The 21,617-nt window shown below is 33.9% G+C and overlaps 1 protein-coding gene across 2 annotated transcripts in view; it reads right to left on the bottom strand.

The window, feature by feature from the left end:
* Positions 1 to 21,617, bottom strand: part of LOC149794812 (triacylglycerol hydrolase DDHD2-like) — a 96,111-nt gene that overhangs the window by 69,794 nt on the left and 4,700 nt on the right. For both annotated transcript variants that reach the window (XM_089964468.1, XM_089964469.1), the window contains exons 2-7: positions 17,401 to 17,706; positions 15,332 to 15,736; positions 14,274 to 14,470; positions 10,647 to 10,790; positions 5,756 to 5,819; positions 1,572 to 1,661 (exon numbers count right to left, since the gene is read on the bottom strand). In XM_089964468.1, coding sequence (XP_089820594.1) covers positions 1,572 to 1,661; positions 5,756 to 5,819; positions 10,647 to 10,790; positions 14,274 to 14,470; positions 15,332 to 15,736; positions 17,401 to 17,706 — 1,206 coding nt within the window. The remainder of the gene's footprint in view (positions 1 to 1,571; positions 1,662 to 5,755; positions 5,820 to 10,646; positions 10,791 to 14,273; positions 14,471 to 15,331; positions 15,737 to 17,400; positions 17,707 to 21,617) is intronic.

The following is a 21,617-nucleotide window of genomic DNA, read 5'->3' as shown; positions in this document are numbered from 1 at the left end:
CCATGCAAACCTACACAATATACAATTCAAATCTACTCAACATACTATTCAAACCTACTCAATATACTATTCAAACCTACTCAATATACAATTCAAACCTATTCAATATACTATTCAAATCTACTCAACATACTATTCAAACCTACACAATATACAATTCAAACCTACTCAATATACTATTCAAACCTACTCAATATACTATTCAAACCTACTCAATATACAATTCAAACCTATTCAATATACTATTCAAACCTATTCAATATACTATTCAAACCTACTCAATATACTATTCAAATCTACTCAATATACAATTCAAACCTATTCAATATACTATTCAAACCTACTCAATATACTATTCAAACCTACTCAATATACTATTCAAACCTACTCAATATACTATTCAAACCTACTCAATATACAATTCAAACCTATTCAATATACTATTCAAACCTATTCAATATACTATTCAAACCTACTCAATATACTATTCAAACCTACTCAATATACTATTCAAATCTACTCAATATACAATTCAAACCTACTCAATATACTATTCAAACCTACTCAATATACTATTCAAACCTACTCAATATACAATTCAAACCTATTCAATATACTATTCAAACCTACTCAATATACAATTCAAACCTACTCAACATACTATTCAAACCTACTCAATATACTATTCAAACCTACTCAATATACAATTCAAACCTATTCAATATACTATTCAAATCTACTCAACATACTATTCAAACCTACACAATATACAATTCAAACCTACTCAATATACTATTCAAACCTACTCAATATACAATTCAAACCTATTCAATATACTATTCAAACCTATTCAATATACTATTCAAACCTACTCAATATACTATTCAAACCTACTCAATATACTATTCAAACCTACTCAATATACAATTCAAACCTATTCAATATACTATTCAAACCTATTCAATATACTATTCAAACCTACTCAATATACTATTCAAATCTACTCAACATACTATTCAAACCTACTCAATATACTATTCAAACCTACTCAATATACAATTCAAACCTATTCAATATACTATTCAAACCTATTCAATATACTATTCACACCTACTCAATATACAATTAAAACCTACTCAATACACTATTCAAACCTATTCAATATAAACACAAAAAGTAAAGGTACATGTCTCAAAATATGTGCTCAATTCTCTAAAAGATTTTCTCTATATATGATAAAATGACATGGTGGTATATGAAACATGGAAATTATGTTTAAACTTAATCCCTCCTTTGTTGGACTCAGTTATTATGAGTTCAGTCTTTCACTTTAAGATTCTCATTACATGGAGTACCATGTCCAATCAAAATTCCATGGCAACTGTGTTCAATATACAAGTTTATATCAATCTTACAATTTCTTTATAGAAGGAAAGTAGCTGCATTCTCTAAGTTTCTCATTGGTTGGTATATATATATATATATATATATATATATATATATATATAGAGAGAGAGAGAGAGAGAGAGAGAGAGAGAGAGAGAGAGAGAGAGAGAGAGATTTTTGCTTACCACACTCTACCAAGTCTCTGAATCTGACATCACATACTGAACCAATACCATGTATTACAAACACCAGGTGATCCACTTCACTACATTCTCCTGAAAAGGACAACAGCAAAAAAAACACCTGAGTTAGTGTCAACATTTGTCTAATCTTTACAAAGATTATTTAGGATAGGTCTCTCTATTATGCATTGCCTGTAACTTGAAGGAAAATCAAATATCACAAACATTTTGCAACATATAAAGACATACTGACACACAGAAAGTGATTCAATCATAAGAATAATGAATGATTCAGGATACAAATACAACAAGAAAATCCATGGATGCATTTAGAAAGTGCATTTGGGTGCTTATTAGATTACAAAGCACATAAGCACAATAATGGCTACATGGTGCTGACTAAAACCAAAGATTTGTCCAATTGTTTAATGTCAAGTTTGTGATAAATACCACCTAACCTGCAAGGAAAATGCTACCCAGTTTCAGTGAATACAAGCAGAGGTACTGTTCTTAGCATGATATCATTAGTAGCATTCTTCATTCAGCACCTGTCACTACAAACAGTAAAAGTGCCTATTATTGTCAACCTACTTTCATTTCAAGATGTCAGATGCATATAGAAGACTACACTTGTACATACCTCCAAATATGGGCACTCGTTTGTTCTTACGTTTTACTCTGGTTTTTTGTTTTATTTTTATTTTTTAAACACACACAGATACACAGACACTGATTAATAAATGACAGCTTTTCTGAATCATCTAAAAATTCTTGTCAGTTTACAATCAATAAACTAGTTCTATCTAAATGAGAAGGTTAAAGTGGTAATGTAGGCACATTTATTTGAATTAAACTAAGTATTAATTGTTGCTCTATAATATAATATAAAAATAGTTTAACCAAAGTCTATTTAATCATGACAGTTGAATGCTTTGCAACTTAAATGTCATCAAAAGACTTCCAGGTAAAAATTACAGACCACTATGGACTTTACAAAGGCACAAAGAGTAGATGCATTCACAAAATTTGGTAATACATGTAAATTGACGTCCAGCTGTTAAGTAAACAAATGTACATGAAGACTATATTATATACAATGTTTCACTGAAATAAAAAAAGAAAAAAAAAACAAATTGATTTCAACAAATTCTTTCCTACACTGCATACAACTCCAGGAAAAAAATGGGCAATAACTCTAACAAACATTGCTGGAAAAAAGTTATTTGCTGACATGTGTGCCTTCAGGTGAGGACAATTTACAAACTTTAATGTCAATCTGGACTAGCTGCATCACTAAGATTGTATAATACACCGCATTAAACAACAATACAAATAGGGCAAAGTGATTTATCAACATTCAGACCTTCAGGTACTGACTATAATATTAACCAACTTTTCATGGCGACCTATAAAAATAACTGCAGGTCTAGTTGTGTTAACAAGATTGTATCATGCCACAACACAAAATGGACAATATTTCTAACTAAAATTGTGGAAGCAAAATGATTTTTCAATTTGCACATTTTCAGAGAATGGTCATAATATTTATCAAGCTTCTTGGTGATCCACTTAAAACTGTAGGCCTCATCATGCTAACAATATTTAGCAAGACAAAAGAATGGATGCCCATGAGGATTACTATATACTCCCACATGCATAATATACTATATTATAATAGAAACTTTAATATCTCATGTCCTCTAATCAGGAAAGATTAGTGTCTTGTCACCTACACTGAAAGTGTACTGGGTGCACCCAGTGGTGATATACTAAGATGATAATTACTTTGCTCTGTTTAATTAAAAAATTAAACCCTTATTTACAAGCAACAGCCATCATTCTTGTAATTTACACCTAACAACTGCAGTACATTGTCTAATTTCACTAGTTACAAAGTGTACATGGAAAATAAAATGCAAAGTTGTGAATAAAAAAAGGTTTTCTATTTCTGATCTTGCACTCTTTTACACTCTTGCAACGTTTTTTTAATATATTTTATTCTCTTCTTACTCTCATTTGTTCATGCATTTATATATTTTATAATTCTATTTGTCTCTTTTTTTGGACATTGATTCATTAATTTGTTCATTTCTTCATATATTTTATCTATCACTGCTTATATATCCATTTATTTGTTCATATAGTTGTGCATTTTTTTTTCAATTTGAAGGATGACTGGTGAAATTGCAAACTGAATTAATATGATCTTTAACCTAAACTAATTTAGAAAAAAATTGTCTTTAAAATTGTAATGTACTCAGTGATAATTGAATCTATACCTCCTACAAGGACAAAAAAATTGCTCTAGAATTTTTCATAAATGCATTCCCCCTCTGTCTCCCTACAACAAACAATGTTTATTCTGATCTACCATATCTTTTGACATTGAGAAAATGACAGAAGTTTGTCTCAAATGTATCTCTTTCTCTAAATTAGAATCACTTTTCTAAACTAATGATCTTTTTGCAAATACATTTCTGAGGACGTAATCAAGAACATTTAGAAGGCCACACAAGAGCTTGACAAATTCATTCATGTTTTTTAAAGGGTTAAAATATAATAACATTCATTATTCTCTTGACGATTATTATTATGATGCAATTTATGGTCATTTAACGTATGAAGTGTCTCCACAAATGTTTCTAGGTAAGCATGTTCCACATAAAATGTTAGTGACATAATGACAATGGCAGTCTTTAAATTTTCCTTAATGACGTATTATATTGGTCATCAGATAAAATTTGAAAGTTTTTTCTAATGTTCTTTTTTAACATTGGTATAAAGTAAACTGTCACTTATCCCATTTCATACAATCAGAAAAATAAAATGAAAGATCATTTTTGTATACAAGTGATCAAGAATCATTTTGATAACAAAGTTGCAGGCTGACAATATTACTTGTTGACAGGAACAATGCAGTGCTGGACATTGGACCATGCTGACCATCATTACCACAACAATAACAGATAACAGTAAAAGACTGCCTTTTGGCACTAATGACATCACACAACTTTGGCATGCCAGATTTAAACAAAATCTCATGGGTCAACTTCATTCAATGAATTATACCATATCATGAAAGAATAAAATATTTACAGTCCAAAGAACTCATACAATACAGGCTTTATATACAATGAACATTACCTTTAAAAGAGAAATGCACAAAATACTTCAAAAAGAAAAACCATTCTAAATGAACATAAACATAATTGCTACAAGATAAAATTAAAAAGGCAAAGCTGTAAAATTTCTGTAAAATGTACATGAAAGGTAAGGATGTAAAATTTCTGTAAAATGTACATGAAAAGGTAAGGAGGTAAAATTTCTGTAAAATGTACATGAAAGGTATTGATGTAAAATTTCTGTAAAATGTACATGAAAGGTAAGGATGTAAAATTTCTGTAAAATGTACATGAAAGGTAAGGATGTAAAATTTCTGTAAAATGTACATGAAAGGTAAGGATGTAAAATTTCTGTAAAATGTACATAAATGGTAAGGATGTAAAATGTACATAAAAGAAGAGAAAAAAACCCTGAAAGAAATATAAAAACTTCAAAGTTTAAAGTCACATTCCCTCAGACAGTTTTACATTTTCTCCAGTGGCACATCTTCATAAAGTTCCTTATTTGAGTACACATAAAAATTTTTTCCCACTAGCAGGAATTCAATACATTTATCAAGAACGTGTTCCACTGTCAGCGGACTCTGGCAAGGGATACTATCTGGTCAAGGAGGTATGAAGGAGTTGGGTATGTGTATCCTATATGCAGCTGCATATTTGGAAAATTAACTTGCAGTGATAATCACCTGGTAAATTTAGATGAGATATTTCCTTTAAAAAAATCAATAACTTCTTAATTACAGTAGTGATATTTCAAGCAAGTCCATGTTTAATGGTACATTTATAGTAATGTTTATGTTTCTATATCAAGTAAATAATGAGATTAACCTAAAACTTAAATTAAAGATGGCCATAATCAAATAAATCATGGAGTACTAATGACAGTCTTCAAAGTGTCCAATTTGAGCTGATTTTATTACTTTCCTAAAAGACAAGAGATAAGTCCCCACATGAAGTTGTTTATAACACAAATTGATTTTCATTAATACAACAAAGCATATAGGCACATCCAAACATTCATAGTGCCCATCAATTGCTTACTATGAGCAAAAAAATAGCATTTACCTTCCTCCACTGTATCAAAGTCTTGTGCCCCTCTTTTTACAACTCTTGGTCGCATTTGCTCACCCTAAAATACAAATGAGCCCCTGTTAGTAAACATATAAACACAATGCCAATCAAATCTGGCTGAGTCAAGTTTGCCTAGAATTGTCAGTAATGACATGGTAACATTGGAGGGATGGTCAAAAATGTTCCTTTGTTGGAAAATGCACAAAACAGCAATCCAAATTTCAGGATGTGAAAGATGGGGAGGATATTGTATAGGAATATACCACATCAGAGCTTTTCCTTTTTATTTACTTTGCAAAAGTTCAGAAATTTTGTTTTCTTAAAACCATACAGACAAATCGTAATTTCATGGACTTGTATGTAGAACATCGAATTACAATCCATGTTTTAACAATTACAGTTACAGATAAACTCAAGATAATAGCATGATCATCTCAACTATATTAAGTAATTATTAAAATTTCTTTACAAAATGGCCAATATGCATATGGCCTCTGGACACCTGAGGGCTGTGAAATCTACATGTATCTTGAATTATAGCTTGCGATTATTCTTTATATACAAAGTACATAGTATCATTCTATTTATATACTGGACACCTGAGGGCTGTGAAATCTACATGTATCTTGAATTATAGCTTGCGATTATTCTTTATTACAAAGTACATAGTATCATTCTATTTATATACTGGACACCTGAGGGCTGTGAAATCTACATGTATTTTGAATTATAGCTTGCGATTATTCTTTACATACAAAGTACATAGTATCATTCTATTTATATACTGGACACCTGAGGTCTGTGAAATCTACATGTATCTTGAATTATAGCTTGCGATTATTCTTTATATACAAAGTACATAGTATCATTCTATTTATATACTGGACACCTGAGGTCTGTGAAATCTACATGTATCTTGAATTATAGCTTGCAATTATTCTTTATATACAAAGTACATAGTATCATTCTATTTATATACTGGACACCTGAGGGCTGTGAAATCTACATGTATCTTGAATTATAGCTTGCGATTATTCTTTATATACAAAGTACATAGTATCATTCTATTTATATACTGATAAAGTCTAGCCTAACTGATGCATAAAAAATAAGTCATATACAAAATAATACACACACACACACACACACACACACACACACACACATATATATATATAGAGAGAGAGAGAGAGAGAATTATAAATATACACCAAACAAAATGGAAAGTGCTATCCCTGGATTCCTATAGAAAAATGCTTGATAACAGTTGGAAGAATTAATATTTTAATACAAATAATACTATCATATCATAACCTGTACGATAGCATTATATATATATATATATATATATATATATATATATATATATATATATATATATATATATATATAAATAAAAGAAGTTAGATTAGCAAAATTGTATCAGTTAGATTATGAGCCAAAATATGCAAGAAACTCAGCTGATCTTGGGTTAGTTCCTATATGTTGAGGTGCTATCCCAGCAAATATAGGATGACAGTGCCTAAGTGGAAATGTCATCTCAGCCTACTGTCAAAGACTGTATCAACCCTGATGTATGTATGTATAGGTTTAATGGCAAATTAACACAATCCTGGCTATATAGTTTTCAGTAAGTACAGTCATCCCAACAAGACATATAAAACAGATATAAAGCAAATAAATGAGGAAAAATCCTTAAAATATTAAATCCAAATTGTAATATATCACACACTCTCTTAAAAGGACCAAGAACTTCTCAGTTGAAACATCATCATAGGAAACATTCTGTGGTGAAAAGGATGCCCCCATTAGTTGCCTCTTCTGACAATCAGGAGGTCACAGTAAGCCTTTCCTACACCCTAGAGTCCTCAGAGGGTCCAGCTGTTGTAGCCAGGATAACTAGAAAGAAGATGTGAGTCTCTGATGTTCTGGACAGGGGATCAAATGGTGCTTTGTACAGCCATGTCAGAACCTACAGTCACTTCCATTTAGACAGAGGGCCAATACTTTCAGTTGGGAAGAAACAAAAGAGGGAAGGTCTGAGAGATACTCATTTTGGTACATGATATTACAGCATATCTGAGATTGCTGAATGGTAACCATAGTTGATGATGGGGGCTTGCTTTCTCTGTAAGAATAGCTAGAGGAGGAAGTTTGCTATTTGTAGTACTGATACTTTTTTAAGGAGTGATGTGGTTTTGCTCATACCAGTAGAAGAAACTCTATACTTGTTTTTTGTATACCTTCAGAGTTGTGGGCTTCCTTGACTAAGAGATCATGTTCATCCATTGTTCTGCAAAGAGCTTCCAAGGACTTGTCTGTTAAGTCATGCACGCAGGTTCAGTCTCTTTGGGTACAGATACAAATGCTTGGATTTGTCTGAATAGGTGAAGAGAAGGTAAGATCTTCCTGGGAATCCCTGCTTCTCAATTTCGAAGGTAGATCAATGATTTTTGCCTCTGGAGAGCAATCAGAACAGGTTGGTTCTTGGGTTCTGATACAGAACAAAGGAAGGCTGGAAGCTTGGCATATCCACCTCCTTGCAAAAAGCTCAACCAACGATGGACCCTAGCAGGCACAGATTCTGCTAGGGTATATGGACCATTCAGTAAGAATCGTCAGATTCTGGTGGGACACTTAAAATGCCTCAAATGTGGCATACCTTAAGGTGGATTTGTTGAGATGACACCATGTGAGAAAATGCCATGCCAAAAAGGCAGAGATCTGGAGTCTTTGTTCTAACTAGCATGATGTCAGACAAGATGTTGGACAGAATGCAGATGCTTTTTCCTGATGATGAGTTAAAGATATTCAAGATGACCTTCTTCTCTAGGACCATGATACAGAATCAACTGAGGGAGCCTTGTCCCAGTTACTTCAAGGAAGATGTGCAGAAGGTGCATCAGCTTGCTGTTCTGGTGTTTGTGCAGCTCATTGTTCCAGCTGTTGCTCCTGCAGCCACGAACCAAGTTGGCTACTCCATTCTTCTCAAAACTCCACAACTTTAGATATTTGGTCTAGGGAGCAAAAGGCAAAGTTCAAATACAAATGGGATAAGAAAATCATCTGGTGGAAGATTTGTGAATTGGAATGTGAAGGTATGCATTGCAGCAGTCCAAGTGGACTGCAGCAACATCCTCCTGAACTGCAATCAGAACCAACAAAGGTATCTTTAGTCTTTACATGGTGTCCAACTGCAGCAGATGGCAGAGTTAGATTCATCAACTTGCCATTAGCTTTGGGATCCAGGATTAAAATCCACATGAGTTTACAATGTGAATAATCCAAACTACCCTTTTTCATAGAAAAGTTTTGATTCTTGTTGCTGAACATCCTTTTGAATGGGTCTTTGGGACACATGTATCAAAGGGAGTCCTTTATAAATGTGAGGTCTGTCCATGTTGAAACATGGTTATCTCCAGGCATTCACTTTTTGCATCACCCAAGATCTGGAATTCATACTCGAATCTAGGACTATGGTGTCACTATAGCTAGTATTGGGTCATGATAGAGCTGGAACCAGTGATGGAACTGTCCAGTCACATAGAGGGGATGCCATCAATAAATTCCCATAAATGAACTCTAAACAATATAATACAAAGCAGGCTTAAGTATTCATGTTTTTGTATAATACGTTTTCCATGTGAATCATGTACATTGTGAGTTACTGGACTTACTTGACCTGTTGCTACTCAATATACAGAGTCAGCCATGGTGTATCATATACCTGTTAAAATCAGATTAATTAAGGAGAGATTTTAACTCTCATCACATTTATAATCATGTTTGAAATTGACGGATATATCAGGCATTGATGAGTGTTGATTGCCAATTGGAATTAAGTGGCAATCGAAAATTGGGTGCAGTGTCTATTAATAAACAAGAATGCATGCCAATGCAACACAAACATTTAAGTTTGAATGCATAAAAAGAGAACAAAAAAACAGAAATCCTTACAACTCAGAATCATTCAAATCTTTTGTTTATAGCTTCTACACTCTAAAGTCTGTTGAATACAACTGCTCTGTGTTTTTTCCATAGCACCCACACCTCAATACTGTTGACTGTATCAATCCATACAAGAAATGTTAAGGAAATTAATATTGTTACAACTCTAGGTCTTAAATATGTAAAACCAAAATAAGTGAAACCAATTTTATTAAAATCAAAATTCTGATCATAGGTTCCCAAAGACTGATATGAAACAGGAATGAATAATTGTTTATCAAACCTCTTTACATACAAACCCTACTTCCAGAACAAGAGATTGTATTCCAAAACTTCCAATGGAAAATTCCACTAAATAGTCATCAATTTTGTATCGGGAACATTCTAACTCATAAACAAGGTGAGACAGTGAACTCGAGTTTAATAAATATCTTATTTACTACTACTAATCATGACAATCTGGTAGGAACAACCCTCAATCATGGACAAAGACCAAGTATACAATATAAATTAAATATAAACAGTCATTACTATGACAAAATACACAATAGAAAATATGATATACACAAACTAAATTTGTAAAAAGTAACTGTCCTAAAATTATTCCAAAATTTCAAAACTTTTTTAAAAATGCAGTAATGCAGCTATTGATAACACTGGCACAGAATGTGAAAGACAACGCATGCAAATGGACAGTTTTTGCCTTAAAAATATATGATGAAAAGAAAATCTACATTTTTTAAGGAGATATAAAGAAATGTTTCACATATGAAGTGGAAACATTTTGTACTGTTACTTGTGACTTGGGGCAATAAAATGTTGACACTTCCCAAGTGAAATATTTTCTTATATTAAATAAAAAACATAGATATCCTATATTTATCATTAATCAGATAAAAATAACAATAATATCATTTTTTCTGCATTACAAACCCACCTGCAGCTGAGATCCCCACTCATCTATTTGTGAGGGCTTGTAATGGGCCATTACATTGGGGTTGTGCATAATGACTGTCTCCCCTCCTGGGAACTCTAAACGCTTGTGCCACACTCCAGATATCACTGCCTGACGATACTCCTCCTGCGATGAAATCACAATACTTTACTTATATTTACTGCAGAATATAGACAGGCCTTTATTAATGTATTCCAATATACCGCCTGACAAAAGAGTAGAAAGAGAGGCCAGTATTGGAGTCTGGCTACATTTGCTGTTGGCCATGATAAAAGATGTGCATTGGATGTAATGGCAATTCTGCACAATCCTGGCTATACATTGCAGATTAAAAGTTAGTCAAAAATTTAAAGGTAAAAAGTGCACATACATTTTTGGAAGATTAGTCTTTTGAAAAACATAAACATGTGGTCCAACAAGAAAAAAGTGAATCAGTAAACATTCTTTGCAAGGTATGTAAAATAAAGCATGAAAAAATATACCCCAATAAATCAATCAAATGTAAGTATTTATGACCAATATGCAAAATACCACCTCATCTCTGAGAACAAATAATTGCAATGCAAGCCGTTGAACAATCAATATTATTAAATATTTATCTGCAAATCTTCTTTACTGAATATAATTCAAAACCAACAGAGCAATGATCTACAGAAGTATCCTTCCTGATCTTCATTTACCCTCGTAACACCAACTCTTTTAGGAATTTAAAAAAAGAAAACCGGGTCAACCAACTGGCTTAATCTGATCATAATTGGGAGTTAGATCCATCTAAATACCTGTTTTAAGATGACTTCAAACACTGTGATCAATGACTGTAAGATCACTATATACCCTACACTGAATGCCTATCATTCCAGCCAAGACAAATAAAACTAGAGCAATAAATCCCCATTCCTTTTATTGCATATTTCAGTCTCCTTTCCCTCCATTACAGTACTTATGCCAACCCGAAATGGTGATCCAGTACCAGTAGACATATTGCAAAAACCCATCATCTGCATTTCTTCCAGTTACAATTGCATTTATTATGTTGGGTCAAAACATATAAAAAAAACTAACAGTACAGTGAGAACCCCAAAAGCCGAAAACTCTTCGGACCGCAATAAATGTTTGATTTTGACAAGTTTTTGGTTTAATGAGGTTTTCGCAGATATCTAACTGCTTATGTGCAGAAAGACAGACAGACAGAATTTAATTATGAGAGCATCACTGTCTGTGCGTAAGAGTGAAATAAAATTAAGAAAGCTGTTGTTTTGGTTTTTTTTACATGTACTTGGGTCTTGTTTCACAGATCACATCATGAAAGTACTTGCTAACTATAATTAATCTGTTCAGCGTATGTCATGAACTTAGCAGCTAAAATATATTTCCAAGTCTGAATTGAGTTTCGGTTTGGGGTTGGTTGGTTCAGAACTTGGTATTCTGAGTTGAGGGGTTTTGGTTTACTGGGTAGGAACAAAATAAAGATATTAAGGAAGAAAATATTTGGGACAAAAATAAATCAGTCTTGAGAGGGTTCTGGTATACAAAGGTTTTGGTTTTTAGAAGTTTTACTGTTGTTGCAATGTTGACACTGAACATTGATATGGACATACAGAGAGTATAAAAAACTGCACTTAATGAGGAAAACTTTGTCTTTTAATTTCAAAACATTTGGTTGCTGACAATGGCATGCTGACAGACTAATAATTAAAGGTGAAAAGAAATGAAAGTTAACAGTGAATGGGAAAAGTATGCAATAATAATTTTAAAATTATTATTGCATACTTTTCCCATTCACTGTTAACTTTCATTTCCTGCAGCATGGTGTATCATATGACAGAGACAACTTGATATGTACAATGATGGAGACATTTTTCAAAATATAGAATGCAACTCCTTTATGAATTCCAGTCATCACTGATGCAGTATCAGCTGAAAACTCCATACAGTTCTACCAACTTTTGTTTATTCAAAGCATTATCAAGCAAATAAAAAAAATGTTTTCTCCAGTGAATTCTATTGTTAATTCTGGTAATGAAAGAAGAGCACTCTGACTTTGCCCTTTTCACTGGGTACAACTTTTTGTCATCAGCACTACTCCTGTCTGTTGCAATACTAAACGGCCCAATTTTCATGGCTTCTGTAATTTTAAGTGAAGTATCTTCTGCTAAACACCTAACAATATGAGATGATTTTGTTCTTGCACATGCATATTTTCTGCAATTTTGGAATCGGGAAACATCCATTTGAACAAAGGACCAATGCATTTTTCTACTGCTAGGGACAGACTGTGTTCTATTAAGAACTCAGTACATAACGCCTCTGCATTTATAAATTTCATGTCCACAATTTAGTTCTGCTGTAAAAAAAAATAATACCTAGTATTGGAGTTAGTAAAACGAGCTAATTCAAGGTTTCTTTGTTTTACCACCATGACCAATATTAAAATCCTTTCCACACAGCCTGCAAGGGCATGAAGCTGCCCGAAAATGGAACGCTGTATTGTGTAATCCATGTATTCATCTCTGAATCGGTTTTTCATCTTTTCCTAATCCATTTGTGAAATTATTTGCACACATCAACTTGAATAAATCTGACTTGACTTTTAGAACCAAATGCCTACAGACTGGTTCTGTACTATTTATGAATTAGAACAAAGAATCTGCGAGCAAACATCAACAGTTAGAAAACCAGTCTGCTCTCTCCTAACTAAGACATACAGCTGCTATAAATAGAAACCGAGGTCAAAAGTTGAAAGTAGAAACCAGAATGTTTCTTGGAAATAGGGCAACAGAAATAAATAGAACATAATACTGTTAGGAAAGTGCATGCATGTCTATGGACAAGCGTACTCTTATGTTGTAGCTACATAGAAGCCGTTTTTTTTTCTAGAATACAGTCTGTGGGATTAATGGGATGTTAATAAAAATGAGAAAACAAATTATTAATATTTTTTGGGAAGGGGTTATATCGAAAACACGTAATCAGAATACATTTATGCCTAAGGCATAACTTAGTGAAAAAAAGCATAATGATTATGCCAAAAGCATAATGGTTGGCATGTATGAAAATGAAATGCCAATTAAATTTTGTGATGGATAGATGATACATAAATGCCAGCAATTACTCTGAGTCAGACATTAGTAGCACCAATGTTCTGAAGCTGTACCATGTTACTATGAACCCAGTATCAACCAGAGAGAAATGAACACAATATCAACCAGTAAGCCTTGAACACAAAATCAACCAGTGTGCCTGTGTCAATAAGTTTATTTGATAATTCATCATTCTTCGCAGCATTTTATGTTGTATCTACTTTAAGAATCAACTGTTTTATGATAAAGTGGATGGAATTCACTTTATCAATGATCTTAATCAAAGAAACTTTATAACTGATCTTTATGAAAGGTGTGGAAAGATGGACATACATGTGCACAGATGCCAAAGTGATTGCCATGTCCAGCTTCCACCAAAATCTGAACGATTCTACATATTCAAGTTATAATCAGTGTACTTTCCGCCAAGCCGCAAATTCTTTAGTACAGAAAGTCTTCATATACGTAACAACTTTCTATTCCAAGATTTCTGAGCATTCTTTCTTAGTAAACATTACTTAAATCTTACCTCCAATCTGTCTGCAATATTTTCATCATATGGTACATATCGATTGTCCAATTCCCTTTTGTAGAACCAACTGCAGCGTTTCACCTGTGTCGGCTCTTCTTCCCAGTAGACTGCACGTCGAAGTCGGTCCACAAGATTTACATCATAACGACCACCATCTGTTGCAACTACAGCTTCACGTGAATCTTGAGAGGCACCTGAATATACAAAATAAAATCTGATATTAAGAAAATCGGTATCCTAAAACAAGTCATATCCAACTGCAAACTGCAAATCCCTTGATTCACCACTGCATATAGTGCTGACAGACCTGGGCCTATTCAGACTGCTAGGATTAATTAGTAGAATAAAAAACAATGACCTTGATCTTCCAGTGCATTAAATAATGGCAGATTAGGATCTATGTTGTTTAAAGTTGGACCCACTTTGTAAGCAAGTAAAGATGGCAACTTGTTACTAGTTTTCAGATTTTTTATGAATAAGATGTACTCGAGGTTACGGATCACTGCCATCTCACCTCTGTCTGTGTGGGTTCGAGTCTAGGATTCAGCTAACGTGGGTATGTGAGAAAGCTTGCCAGCAGCATCTCGTGGGTCGGTGGCTCTTCCCGGGTTCTTCCTCCACCATTAATACTGGCCGCCATGAATAGCCTATCGTGTGCTAAAATATGGCGTTAAACGCCACAACAACAACAGATTTTTTATGAATAAGATGTACTCAAGGTAATTTGAAATATATATATTACACAGAAACAAGTGTGGAAATTGATGCAGATGCTGACAATGAAAATAACAGAACACAAAACAAGAGTTATGAAATCTATAACAATATAATTTTCATCCCCATTCACACATTAAGACCAAGTTCTAACTGCTTAAACGTTTTCCAGATTTTAAAATATAACATTTATCTGTGCCTGATACATAGTGATATCATGTTCAACTTGGCAAGGTTAGTTTGATTAAACATGTACGATACTCCCTTATCATAAGGCCCTTCATTATAACACAACACTATAACGAGAAAGTGGTGAATATGCATTCAGTACATCTTCTTACCAATTTTGAAGGCTTCCTCCAGTTTCAAAGAATCCACAATAGAGAAAGGATACCAAATCTGCCTTCCCTCTACAGTCTTACAGTAGCACCAATGGTGTTCAAGAGGAACATAACCTCCAGATTCTGGAGTACCCCTTTGGACCCCCATTCCCTTAAGCTGAGGAACTGCTTGTGCTTGAGGAGGTCCTACAAACTGCACAGGTGGAGGAGGGCCTTGTTGTTTAGGAGCAGTATACATCTGTGGTGTGGCAGATGTTGGCTCCAACATTGCTGCAGTTGGAAATCCCTGAGAAAATGGGATGGGGGCTGGAGGTCCAGTCATCAAAGAGGCAGCGTTTGCATAGGACTCTTGAGGGAATTGTGCTCGCCGTAAGGGTCCCTGTACTCTAAAGGCATTACCAGAACCTAATGAAAGAAATGAGATAATTTTAAGAACAGTGAAAACAAAATAGACACTAGGCATGACATACGATTTCATCTTTTCAAACATATTTCCCCGTGTCTGTACCGAGTTTTTATCTACGTATAATTAAATACATATGTGTACCTTTCTGGTGGACAGACTGTATGATTACCAACAATATAGATAACTCATGGAACTGACAGTTATCAAAATAATCCAATGAAGTAAAATCTCTAAACATAAATTACAGTGAAGGCTTGTAAATATGATCTATAATAACCCATACTTCTATCAATATTTCATGTTTTATATTTAACTGATTTTGGACTTTCTAAATATACTTCTCTTAGCTACAATAACTTTAAATTCCATTATATACACAAAAAACCCAAAATATTTCTGCATAATTAAAATAAAAAGTTTGATGATCAAACGGACTTTTGTAAAACGAAATGTCTATCAAGTACTGTTCTGCAAAACTGGGCTGGAAATATTCCTGAATACTGCATTCAGGCTCTAGAATCAAGATTTTGATAAAATAACAATATGACCTTTTAGTGACAGTTATGGAAATGACATGTAAATGAAAATTCCCAACTTATTCTGTGCTACAAGTGAGTTTTCCATCAATGACAAAACAACCAAGACTTCAATTAAAAAGAAATACAAAACATTTGTACTTCCTTGCTTTCTTAATATGCGTGTTAAATACTTGTTTTAATTTCTAAACAAAGTAACATTACCGAATTATTAGATATTCTAATTCTTATATTCAACCAATAAGACAACCATGGTGGTTTTAATATCCAGAATGAATATTCCTCTAGAAAGGGATTTATAAACTCTCCTTATAGTTACTGTAACCCACACCGAAATAGTGGAATCTGAAATAAAATATCAAGCCCTTAAGACTTAATTAAAGACACTTCATACCATTTCTTCTTCCTTCAGTAGCTGCCAAATAAAATGTTAACTGGACCTTAAAGTCTTTGATGATTATCCCCAGCACACAAAAAGCAGCACATAAATCTTGTGAATGAAATTGGAACTTTTCATGTTTTTTAATTGCACGTGTCTAGAACCAAAGTCTTGCCAACAAGCACTTTTTTTTGACATAATTTGCAGGCATCGGGCTATCATATTTGTACAGCCATGCCACAAGCCCAAGCGTGTTGCGTAACAACTATTGTTACATTTTACTGATTCATTCTAAGCCTGAAGAGAATCCATGAAATGGTTTGGAAAATTCAAATGAAAACTACCACCAAATCTTTGCAAACTGTTGAAACTGCTGCTGTTGGAAATGTGGCTACTGTGTCTGGCTTTTCCACTAATGTTGTTTTGTATAGCTACATTGTGTGGATTACCTTGGTCAGTAATTGAGGGCAGAGGCAGGCCTACCTGATTACTCATATCTATTTGTCTTATTGTAAGTTATAAACAGACTGTTTACAGATGTCAAGTTCAAGGTCTAGTTTGTTTGGGTTGGGGGGGGGGGTATAGAGGCTTTTGGTACATCAGTACATTCCAGGTAGTTCACTTTGTATCGCAGGGAAATAGATTTAGTTGTTGAATTTTACATGTTGGTTTCCACTTTTTTGTTACTTCATTTTAGACCATTGAGCTGTAAAATGTGGACTCAACAGAAATACATATATGTTCATACCTGTATTGGAGACTGAAGGTGGGGTGAATCCCAAGGGGCTTGGATTGCTCATCGGAGGTTGCACAGGTGGCTGTACCCCACTCGCTCCAAAATGACTGCTTGGGGGTGTTGGGGTTTGTCTTGGTGATCCCTGTGGTATACCTTGCAATCCTGGTGGAGGTGGTCCATGACCAATTTGAAAGCTAGAACTGGAGCCAGCTGTTCCCTGGAACAGGTTTGAAATTGCTGGTGGTTTCTGTAGAATTGCTGAGGATGATGATGGTGGAGACTGTCCAACAAAGCTGTCTACCTCACCTAAGCCATCATCTTTAATGTAAAATTAATGACAAAACATGCAAACATTAAAGTATAATTAAAAGCAAAGCTTGATGTAACATTAAAGATTCCTCACAGATATGGTGTTCTCTTGTGTAAGGATTTAAGTTTATTTTATGGCATACATTGTATTTCTCACTTGACTGGAATACCTTTTTTTGGCTAAGAAATTCCCAGTTAAATACATAGGAGTAATTTCCTCTTTGCCCACCAATTTAAAGATGACCCACATTGAAAAATGTTTTGATTCATACCATCTCACCCATTAGCAGTTTCACATTATAATAACCCAAGCACCTTGATTCCAGAAGCATCTTATTTTGGGTTTAATGCCTCAGTAAATATCCCCCCAGGTTCTATTATATTAATGCCTCAGCAAATATATCCCCTAGATTCTATTATATTAATGCCTCAGCAAATATATCCCCTAGATTATATTATATTAATGCCTCAGCAAATATATCCCCTAGATTCTGTTATATTAATGCCTCAGCAAATATATCCCCTAGATTCTATCATATTAATGCCTCAGCAAATATATCCCCTAGATTCTATCATAGTAATGCCTCAGCAAATGTATCCCCTAGATTCTATTATATTAATGCCTCAGCAAATATATCCCCTAGATTATATCATATTAATGCCTTAGCAAATATATTCCCTAGATTCTATCATATTAATGCCTCAGCAAATGCATCCCCTAGATTCTATTATATTAATGCCTCAGCAAATATATCCCCTAGATTCTATTGTATTAATGCCTCAGTAAATATATCCCCTAGATTCTACCATATTAATGCCTCAGCAAATGTATCCCCTAAATTCACAGCTGGGGAACACAGATAATGAACATTAATTTCCATCATATAATGGAACAATCTTGTGTTTGTTGTTTTGTTTTTTTGTGCCCTTGGGCTGCCTGGCCCATTAGCTTGAAAAATTAAGAACCAGTTTTTAAAGCCGTGGGAAGAGTAGTAACTTAGGTTGGAATTCCTAACAATCTGCATGAAAAATCTGGGTAACAAATGTCGAGTTAAAAATGTTATTTTCAATGATATCTACATGATATAGTACATGCTCATTTACTCTATATTTTATGTCTGAATTTATAAATATTTCACTCAAACATTTATTTGAGTTGAAATTTTTTAACAATATCTATCTGCATCAATATTTACTCTATTATGTATTAAAGAATTAAAAGTAATAATCTACAGTCAGTTTTCAAGATCATTACAGCTAGAGATATCACTGACAAACACAACTATGCCTCTGTGATGAAAGTCAGTTTTCAAGATCATTACAACCAGAGATATCACTGAGAAACACAATTATGCCTCTGTGATGAAAGGTGATTATTTTTATTCCTATCTGACTGTTAGTTGGTGATCATTCATTTGAATTAATTAATTAATTATTAATTTATTAAACATTTCTTTCATACTTCATGCTACTTTCAGTATCAGTTCTCAAAGAGAATATGGCCGACTTCAATAATAATAGATCACAGAAACATAAAAATCTAAAATTTTCTGCAAAATGTTCAATTGTGATTATTTTTGGTTGATTTACAATGGTTATTTGTTTCCATTTATGTCAATAAGACTAAATTACATATATCAATTCATACATACCATTTGATGTATGTTGCAAGTTTTCAGGAAGGAAATTGTTTAATATATTGTTTCCATGCTTTGGGGTATTTACATTATTTTGGTTTATTATTATACATAAAAATGTTCTTGATTGACAGATGATTGTTTAGCCATTCCATCCAAAGGAATTGTTCTTATTCTGTCTCAAAATTATTTTTCTTATCATCATGACTATTATACCATTTCAAAATCAGAATTCTTCATCGTCAAGATAACAATCAGCTTTTAACACTTTTTCAGTCATATCACTACAATGTCTGCAATGTGGCAGTTTATAGTGATGTCTAGCACTGGGGCATCATGCCGCAGACATGTAGCATTGATGTCCCAACCAGTCGCATTATCCTGACACCAGACCGACCAGTCCTAACACTAACCTCTCAATGCTGAGCGCCAAGCGAGGCAGCTGTTAGTACCATTTTTGTAAGTCTTTGGTATGACTTGGCAAGGGATCGAACCCACGATCTTCCGCATCCTATTATTGAATGACTGGACAGATTAAGTACTATATGTAAAACATCTCACTAGCAGGATATCTTGGTCCTGTGACAAAGACATTTTTTCAAATACAAGTCTACAACATTGGTCTTCTTGACAGCCAGAGAACAGTTGTGGGAAGCATGATGGAAGCTTGAAACTTTTTCTAATAATATTTGTAACATTAAAAAAAGGCCTATTGTGACATACAAAATGTGTGTGTGTGATTTGGATTTTTAATGTAGGTTTGACCATTTTTCAGTCATATCACTACGATGTCTGCAATGTGGCAGTTAATAGTGATGTCTAGCACTGGAGCTTCATGACGCAGATATGTAGCATCATGTCCCACCCTGTCACATCATCCTGACACCAGGTCAACCAGTTCTAACATTAACCTCTTAGTGCCGAGTGCCAAGCAAGGCAGCTGCTAGCAACATTTTTTTAATAAGTGTTTGGTATGACATGGCCAGAATTCAAACCTGCAACCTTCTGCATCCAAGGCAGACACTCTAACCACTTTGGCCAATGGAATGGTCCATACAAAATTTAAGTTACATGAAGATATATGCAAACAACATTAGTTCACAGAGCAGTTACAAAATGCATTTTTTTGTACCTTATTGAGGGTTGATGATGAAAGCCATTTTCATGCAGAATGTGCATGCTGTGAGCCCTTACATGCACTTTACAACTTCATCAATTAACTCCTTTCATATCTCACCCTGGGTGTCAGTATTGCATAGATTCAATGTGGACAAAAGAGATTATTACTTTAATTTCTTAAAACCAATGAATTTTACAAATTCTCAAATGGATTAAAAATAGGCCAGAAAATTCTGAACAAAAGACATGATACAATTTTTACGTGATTTTGCTCCATATGTGAACTATTTATCCTAGTTCCCACATCTACTACTGCCATGCTGTGACATTATCTTGGCCAATCATGAATGCCAGTTGAAGAGAAGCTTTCATATTAAAAGTAACTAAGTCTTTGAAATTTAATGTGGAAGTATAGTTTAGTTGGCTGTTTACTATATCTGACTTAAATATCTAAACAATCAAATCAAAATACGTTTTTGGCATATACAGTAAAAATTGTTATGAGCGACCTCTGCTATGAGCAGCCACCTGTAATTTCCGACCACAATCGTAATGCACAGATTGATTTTATTATATAAACGCTCTGTCGAGAACGACCACCTGATGAAAGTGACCAGCGACCACTATGTCTTGCAAAATATGCAGTTTGCCACCGCTATGAACGACCACATTGCAAGGACAGGAATAAACTTGACTGACCTTTATTTCATCCAATGACTGCTTTATATGCTATTTTAAATAGAAGAGGCTGGATACTGGTAACTGAAATTTTGCTTATGTAGTTTTTTTATTTTCTATTGTAAACCAGACTAAAGTACCTGTCGAGTATCCCAGCATTTAGCCTGATTCCCTGCCTTATTGTATGAGTAGGACCCAACGTCCAGCTCTATGAATGACCATGTCACAAGAACAGAGACAGACACCACTGATCTTTATCTAATCATTCTGGCTAACAGTTTGTATATAGTTACAGATGGTATAGTCCATAAGCCAAGCTATGTACATGTCACAAGTTCCCAATGTGGTGCCAAAATTAAGGTAGTGGTCACGTATATTGTTTGTCTTTACAGTTAACCTGTACTGCCTGGGGTTGAATAAGGTCTTTGTCTATTAAACCAGCAAGTGAGTATCGTTTTTGGGATTTGACTGATAGTGTTAAAGGCT

Source organism: Sinohyriopsis cumingii, chromosome 7 (genome assembly GCF_028554795.1).
Source record: "Sinohyriopsis cumingii isolate HCF-2022 chromosome 7, ASM2855479v2, whole genome shotgun sequence".
Taxonomy (NCBI): domain Eukaryota; kingdom Metazoa; phylum Mollusca; class Bivalvia; order Unionida; family Unionidae; genus Sinohyriopsis; species Sinohyriopsis cumingii.
Note: the sequence above shows the minus strand (reverse complement) of the source record. Positions and strands in the feature narration are given on the sequence as shown.